General features: G+C 37.0%; 1 protein-coding gene across 1 annotated transcript; it reads left to right on the forward strand.

Moving 5' to 3' along the window:
• The first annotated feature begins 439 nt into the window (after positions 1-439).
• nrsn1 (neurensin 1) lies at positions 440-5652 on the forward strand. Its single transcript, XM_015028790.1, has 6 exons — positions 440-546; positions 2717-2828; positions 3024-3116; positions 3232-3350; positions 4497-4684; positions 4772-5652. The coding sequence occupies exons 2-6, from the start codon at positions 2730-2732 to the stop codon at positions 4873-4875; spliced, it is 603 nt and encodes a 200-aa protein (XP_014884276.1). The 5' UTR covers positions 440-546; positions 2717-2729; the 3' UTR covers positions 4876-5652.
• Positions 5653-8241: the final 2589 nt, after the last annotated feature.

An 8241-nucleotide genomic window follows, 5' to 3' on the forward strand; every position in this document is an offset into this window, starting at 1 on the left:
TTATCCCCCCGTTTTTTTTTTTAAAATTTTTTTTTTTTTTTTTTTTTTTTTTTTTTTTTTTTTTTTTTTTTTTTTTTGTCTGTCAAGATATCTATCCACAGAAAGATTCAAAAACCTTCAAGGTTGAAATGTCAAAAACTAATTTCCCTTTGAAATGTCAGCCCAAATAAATGAATCATGAAACGGTTTTCTGTGGAGGATTGTTTATTGTACCGAGTTATATTTGAGTCATTACGTAGTTTCTGACTTTTCAGGTCATACCTTTGGAGACGATGAATATGCGTAAGATAAATCCATATAGATAGATCTATCTATCCATCCATTCATAAAACTCTCTTCCTTTCCTCACAACCCTCCCGCCTGGTTATTTATACTCACTGATGAATCATATGTTGTCATGGAGGTCACGCCTGCGCAGTAGACAACGTGAAAATCTGAATCATCGACGGTAAGTAAGGGAGGGAAAGAAGGGGGGTAACTGTAGAGTGATGGGACCCGGCTGAGGAAACAGCAGCGAGCGATCACTCTCCGAGCTGGTGATGAAAGGTAAATTTATTGCTGTTGTTTTGTTTGTTTGTTTTTTTTCTTTTCTTTTATGGTCTGGTTTTATCTTCATAGGAGTGTAAACGTAGAGTTGGATAACTGGCTTTTTGAAATCGGAATCAAAGGTGGCGTCCGCGGTGAGCTGAGTGCGCATTGTACAAAATTACAGAGCAAGTGCTGTTTCAAACTTTGTGTTGATTTGTGCTATTTATCCTCGAAGGTTTGCGAGTGTTTTGGTCTGTAATCAAATGAACTAAAACTTCGATTAAAAAAAAAAAAAAAAGATTTCGGCTCTAATTAATTGCTTAAAAAAATACGGTTCCCGGGTACTTCAGATACGATGGGACTTACTTTGATGCAAAGTTCACGTTTTGTGAGTTGAATTGGAGAAAAAAAAACGTGCTGTGTGTCTGTTTGCGTCTCATTGGGGGACGAATAGCTGGGGTCTGTTTTCAGTCTGGCGTCACACATTACGTCTGTATGTTTTCCTGCTGCGCTGAGGGTAGCTTGATGATAATGGCGTTCAGCACCACAGACAGCTCCGGGTTATGTGGTACACACAGCTTGTTGGAGGCAAGGATACCGCAGCCGGTCGGAACAGGCGTCTTTACGGAGTTGTCATATTATTGTTTACGATTTTTCGGTGTGTTTTAGCACTTGTTCCTTCATTGGTCTGGAGGAACAGTTTTCTTCTTTCTTCCCTTTTTTTTTTTTTTGCATCTGTGGCTTTTAGTACGCTTTGTACCTCAACTTCTAGAGGAAGAAACGTGTCAAAGTACGAAACAATACAAATAAATAAATAAATAAATAAATCCCTTGATAATGTTTCCAATCTCACATTTTCATTTGAAGTGTAGCTTTGAAATCTCTGATCTTTCACACCTAATTTAACTAGTTCCATCCCTCCATTTTTATTTTCATGCTGTAGGTGCAGATGTCCATGAGGATAAACAGCATATGGGTTAAACATTCATGTGGTCTTCATATGGTTATGGTCTTCCATCACAACTAACTTATGATGAAATGTACACATTTACGTTGTTAGTTTATGGACATGAGATATTCAACATTTAGAATTCAATCTTAACTTCCACTATCCGTGATATATACATATACCAGAGAGTTCTTACAATAATCAGAAAAAAAAATAATGTCTATACCAAAGATGCTTTTGTTGGCCCAGTTTCAGGCTTCAAATTTTCTGTCTAAAGACTGTAACACATTTAAATTGATTTTGGTTTTAATTTAGTTAAATGTGATCATCTCTGATATTAAAAAAAAAAAAAATGTCCTGTAGACTTTTATGTGTATTTGTATGTGATGAGTTTTTTAAAGTATATTTAACGTTTCACTAACATTTCCATGTTGGAAACAATAACATGGTGGACAACGTTGACTGGGGGTTTAGGACACCTTAAAATAAAATCAATTTAAATTTACACCTTAAAGCCCTACAATTAATTGTTTTCTTTTCGTTGTGACAGTGACAGATTTGAATCCGCCAAACAACATAAACGAAGAGATTATAAGACGATGACCATCAAAGTATGTCCCACAAATCCCTGTGGAAGAAAAACACTGCGACAGTAGCATGTTGATGAGTTAAATAGACACTTGATGAATCTTCTGAACAGGAGAAAATAAGAAATTTCAGTTTATTTATCGATCACTGCCTAACATTGCTTGACTGCTCCATCAGTTTTATGAATGCTCTAAAGTATCCAGTGCTGTTCATGTTTTGTTTCTGCTGCATGAGAGGATGAGTAAGAAGTATTGTGTATGAATACAAATAACTAAACACAGAATCAATGTTTTTAAAGCAGGTATAAAGGATTTAGATGTTACTTTTTTTTTTCTTGAGATACAATACAGAAAGTAATTAACTGTGTACAGTTGAAGTGCTACTGGACATGAAGGCAAAGACGCCCTAGTTTGTTTCACAAAGTCACACAAGGAGGATGCTTCGCTGATCTCAGTGGACTGGGGCACGTGGTATCAGATGCCTCCAGTGTGTTACATAACTTGGTGGCATTTATGCCCGTGTGTGTGCACTTGCATGACAGAACCCTATCCGATCTGTCTTCAGATTGTGTTGTGTGTGGGGGATAAGGGGATTGTATTGGAAGTATGGCTGTAAGGCTTCATGCCATGTCTGTCCGTGTGCATTCTGCAGACGGGTGTGAAGGATGACTTCGTGCTCAGAGATCTGTGGGTCGGAATACAGCGAGCAGGCTCAATCCGGCGGAAACAGCCAACAGTACGGAGTCCGCTCCTACCTCCACCAGGTAACTGAATAGAAAATAGTAATAATAATAAGCAGATAGAAAAACTATTTTCATGGAAATCCTAGCCCAGTATCCAAAAAAATTATTTTGAACATAAAATCTGCATCAGAGCTAGAGTCATCCGAATGTGATGTGGGCTTCAGTTTCTGTTCTTTAACAGCAAAGAAGAAACTGATAAACTCTGCTTCCTTTCAGTTCTATGAGGAGTGCACAGGTTCTATCTGGGAACGTGATGAAGATTTTCAGATTCAGAGATCGCCAAGCAGGTGGAGCTCTTTACTCTGGAAGGTGAGATGAACGTTTGACTCGTGCAACGAAATCCGTAGCTTGTGTCATGTAATGTTTCTTGGATAAAAAAAAAAAAGTAACAATTTCGTTAACTGACTTCTCTCCCGCCTTGCAGGTCTGTCTGACGTTCGGAACGCTGATCCTGGTTACAGGCCTTATTGTTGTTTTGGTGGGTTACGCAACACCAACTATGACTGAAGCATTTGGTGAAGATGATCTCCTCTTTGTTGACAGGTATATAACCAGTACCAAGATGTATCACAGAGAAGAAAGCAGTTTTATTAGTTAATCCCAACTAAACAGGTCAGGGTTTCGTTAACAGTCATGCTCAGAGGACCAAAGCTGATCTTTCAAAGGTCAAAAACCCAAAATGACCAATAATGGCAAAATTCATTGAATTAAGTTGGCAAAAGAAATGGCAATCTGCATCCATAACTGTTTACATGTTTTCTTTTAACAGATTTTCTTTTTTTTGCCATTTATTTTAATTTTTGAGTGATTTTTTTTTTTTTTTTTTTTTTACAAATTCATATTTGACTTTGCATTTAATTTGGATCTATGTCATTGTTCTGACATATCTACTCTTATAGTAAATGTGTAAATCTCAACAGTTCAATGATCTGGTATGATTACAGAGGGTTTTTCTTTTTACGTGGTCAGTAGTTTTTTTTTTTCCACACTGAGTTTCTGGGACATGCTTTCTTAAGCTTCTTTAATATTTGTACAAGTTCCCTCAAACACAACTTTATCATTTATTTCTAAAGGACTATCTGACTTTACACATACAGCTATACAAAAACCCTCCAGTAAATGTGGATCTGGGTCTGTTGGCAATGTTTGCATAGGGAGAGTTTTACGGAGATGCTAACATTGATTTGCTTCATCTCTGTTTTATATGCCTTGTTAAGTTGTTCTATGACATGCTTCATTTGCAGATCTAATTAATCATGCATGGACATCACTTACAGAAAGGGCTGTTCTCGTGTTTCATTAAATGAGTGCTTTGCTTTTTATCGTCATAAATCTTAATGAGAAGTATCGTAGCAGCACGCTGCACAGCTCAGGGCTCTGCTGCTCTGTTAGTTGAGTCCCACCTGAGCGTGTGCTCCAAATAAAATATGGGTTGGGACTTGATTGACTTTGCATTCAACTTGGATCTAAAATATTGCAGATAGGACCATCACATGGTCCAGTTTTGTGGTATATTTTTCACAGTGTAAGATACCAAGAAAGCAGGATACAAACTTAACTAAGCTATTTACCCGCCTAAACCGATCTCTAATCTGGTTTGGTTTTTGCATCTCGCATTTGTTGTTGCAGTGTGCAAAAATGGACAGATTATACTCGATAACTGACCGTAAAAAACTTGTTTTGGAACAGCTACGCTGTCAGTTTCAACCGTGCACTGGACATCTGCAAACTGACTGGTGCGGTGCTGTTCTGTGTGGGCGGCACCTCCATGGCTGTGGGTCTTCTGCTGTCTGCCTTTGCCAAGAGCTACTCCAAAGACGAACTGTACCTGCAGCACAAGTTTAAGGAGCGTTTAGCAGATCTCCACGCAACAGTTGGTAAGCTGGCTCATGCGATGAAAGGATTGATGAATATGACATTTTTCAAGTCATTGAATATGAATAAAGCATCTGTTTGTGTCACAGGTTCATCAATAATGCGAGCACCAACTCCTGGGGAGGGAAAGGTGCCTGTAACGCTCTCCAAAGTTCAGAACATACAACCCGTGGCCACGAAAGCAGAGACCTGATCGGCGCCCCGATAAAGAAAGACACAAAGTGAAATAGGATTGAACTGTGTGTAGAATGTGTATAATTGAGGGCACACGTGAGTGTTCATCTTAACGAGCAGTTTATCTTTAAAAAAAAAAGAAGAAAAAAAAGGCCAGCTTAAGTGGCTGCTGGGTCTTTTCTTTTTGGTTGTCGTTTTTGATAGCTTCATTTTTTACAGTTAACACAACTGTTAACCGTCTGATGTTGTCATTCGAACCATAGCGATAAAAACTCACTGAGCGGTGACAACGCCATGCAGGAAAAGCATCTGAGGAGGAAATTAAAAAGCAGCATCCAGTCAAGAAGAACATAGCATTGTTTTTGACGGCGATAAACATCTTTGGAAGTGACAGAGGATGTTAATGAGAAAGAGGAGCTGAACGGAGCAGCTCAGTTGTTCCAACGCTCAACTTGAAAAAGCTCAAATTGATTTTTAACATGGTCATTAGTGCGACGCTACATTAGATCACGAGTGCTACTTTTTTGGTTCTATTTGTCAACAAGCCAGAGATGTAATATTTTAGACCGCCAGAGAAAAAGTGCAAATATTTTATTTTTTGGCAAAAAGGCACAATTAAATAGAATTCACAAGCAGGACACTGACATTTTCTTCTGGCTTGTTACTCCTCTAACCTAATTTCTTCAATAAACCTTCAGACGGGATCAATAGACTGAGCTTGGATGCACAGAAACAATCTATATCACACAAAAAGAAAACGCACTGAACAAAGTGGTTTGACAAAAAAAAAAAAAAACAGCTCCCAGTGTCATTTCTTAAAATTATGGACTGTTGGTCCCTCCCTCCCCCCTAACTTCCCTTTCTTTCTTACTATTTGAAATTTAAGCCTATAAAAACATGTATCCATGAAATTCATAGCTCCTTTTAAACCATTTTGCATCTATCTAGCTCTATTTGCAAAGACTAAAATAAAACAAGTACTTTGCAGTGAGACAAACACAACTTTCAGGTTACATAACCGGCGGATAGCTGACAGGGATGCGCTAATCTTCCTGATGAGCAACAGCATCACATTTGACAGCTATGATGGAAGAGCGGCTGTGATTCATAGATGCCCAATAACATTGTCACTTCCAAAAATTGAAATTATACTGTCACTTTCCAGCTGAACCTGATCATGTGCAATGCAAGAAAAGTAATAGATTATATAATCACAACAGATTTGAATCTATTTGCTGTGTATGAGAGTTAATGTTATGAGTGTTTTTTTGTTTTTATTAGGTCATTCAGGTTAGTCCTTCAGACCTAACTGGATTTTACAAGCACAGATAGTGCAAATTAACTTTTTTTTTTTTTTTTTTTTTTTTTTTTTCCCTGCTTACGATCTTGTGTTAATGTAAATATATTCCCAAATTGTGATCCTCCCCCTTTTTGAGTCATTTCTCCTATTGTTGCTGTTACTGTTTTGGTTTGATCTACTGAATTACAGAAGAAATGACTAATAGGACGGATTGTTTGCACTGCAGCTCATCAGAACAATGCTAGAACAGACCATCATATCAAGCTCATTTACACTATCAGGCTGTAAAATGAATGCAGCAGCACTTCAGGGTATTATCAGCATCAACTGATAAACTGCTTTGTTGGTCACATATATCCATGTAAATTGACCTCTTGTTATCATTTATACAACCTGCAGTCTTTCTACAAAGTGCAGCAAAATTAATTTTAAACTATTTGGTTCAAATCATACATGTTAATGATAAAATATATGTTCGTGAGGCTTACTGAACCACAGAGCAGAATCAGAGCTGGTAAAAACAAAATGTGCTATGAACCCTCCAGTAATGGTCTAAACCTTAGTAACTGATCAGTGATTGTGCTGATTATGAACTGCTGTACTGTTGTATTCAAAACCACAATTTGTGTTGTTTTTTATTATTATTTTTATTTTATTGTATTCTGAATTATTTTCTTCTACCTGATTTGCTCTATTCTTATACATCTATATAGATGTAAGAGTCCCTCATCCCAGCCAGTAATAAGAGTGTCATCTTTTGGATTAAAACAAGATGTATCACTGTATCTACAGTATGCTTCTTTTTCAAAGGACACAATAAAAATCATATTTTCGCAGCTCATAAAAAGTGTGATTTGATGTTTCGCTTTGTGCGTCTCGCTAAACAAGAATATCAACAAAAAGGTTGTTTGTTTCAGTAGTTTATTATTTTTTTTTTAAAGTTATATAAATTCATTACACACAGATTGACACATATCAAATGTGCATTTGTGATGCTTTTCATGTCTCTCAGCTCATGCAAACTTAAAATTTAGTTCTTCAGAACGTTTTAAGGTTACAGCAATAAATAAAAAATGGTGGATTTGAATCAGAGATTTTTGTGTATTCGTTAAATATTTCCTTAATGCATATTTAAGACTAAAACAGGGTGCCAATCAATAAGGAATAAGGAACATAAGGAATGTTTATAAATATAATTTAATTACATTTTCCGAATTGAGGTGCATTTGTTTGCAATTACACTGTTTACTTATTTTAAATATATTCCATTAAACAAACAAAAATTATTTAAAGACATGTTACCTCTCAAAACAAACCTAAATTTCAAGGGTGTTTCTCATAGCTTTCATTATATCCTGCAGAATTATAATCAATCAGGCAGAGTGCTTTACAGAGCCCTATTAACATGGCCACACACACGCACACACACATACAATAACAGCAAGTGGCCAGGGGAAGCGATAATACTGAATTGATGGCGACTCCAGAAATAGCAACTTGTGCATCATCACCTTCCACCAGCCGGGTCTTATGACTCACACCCTCTCCCGCCTCCGCCTCCTTTGCTTTGTGCTGTGTGTCTTTTCCCCTTTGCTGCCCATTTCTTTCTCACCCTCATTTTTACACACACGATCTCCTCTTGTCCCATGGGACGGTGACTCACAGACACAGTGACTGCATAAATCTCAATTTGAACAGCTGTAGGAACAAGAGTGTGGTGAGGCTATGAAAGAAATCCTATTAGATCATTCTTTACATTAGTGCATTTTTTTTTCTTTTTTGTCCCCGAGTTGGAGAATTTTATTTGTGGCTTAATATAACTTCCCTTTGGGGTGAAACTGTGAAAGAAAATGGTGAATGAAATATGCAGTGGAGTAGTTTTTACTCAAATGCCAAGAGCTCTGAATCACACCTAGTTGGTGATAAAGTAACTGTCTGTTCAGGTCATGTTGAGGACATGTGGATGTTTTTCTAAGATGTTGTATAGTCAGAATACAGTTGCCATTTTTTTTTTTTTTTTTTTTTTTGCGAAAACCTTTTAAAATCTTTATTTTAACTTTCGTTTTTTAACAAAATTAAAAAAGT

Source organism: Poecilia latipinna, unplaced genomic scaffold, assembly GCF_001443285.1.
Source record: "Poecilia latipinna isolate Pla-1442-1.1 unplaced genomic scaffold, P_latipinna-1.0 Scaffold135, whole genome shotgun sequence".
Lineage (NCBI taxonomy): Eukaryota > Metazoa > Chordata > Actinopteri > Cyprinodontiformes > Poeciliidae > Poecilia > Poecilia latipinna.

What these genes read in the sequence shown, in the direction of transcription:
- nrsn1 (XM_015028790.1), top strand. Translation starts at nt 2,730, where the DNA reads ATGACTTCGTGCTCAGAGATCTGTGGGTCGGAATACAGCGAGCAGGCT. An exon ending in TCCGCTCCTACCTCCACCAG is followed by an intron (nt 2,829 to 3,023) that starts GTAACTGAATAG and finishes GCTTCCTTTCAG; the next exon opens with TTCTATGAGGAGTGCACAGG. An exon ending in GATCTCCTCTTTGTTGACAG is followed by an intron (nt 3,351 to 4,496) that starts GTATATAACCAG and finishes GTTTTGGAACAG; the next exon opens with CTACGCTGTCAGTTTCAACC.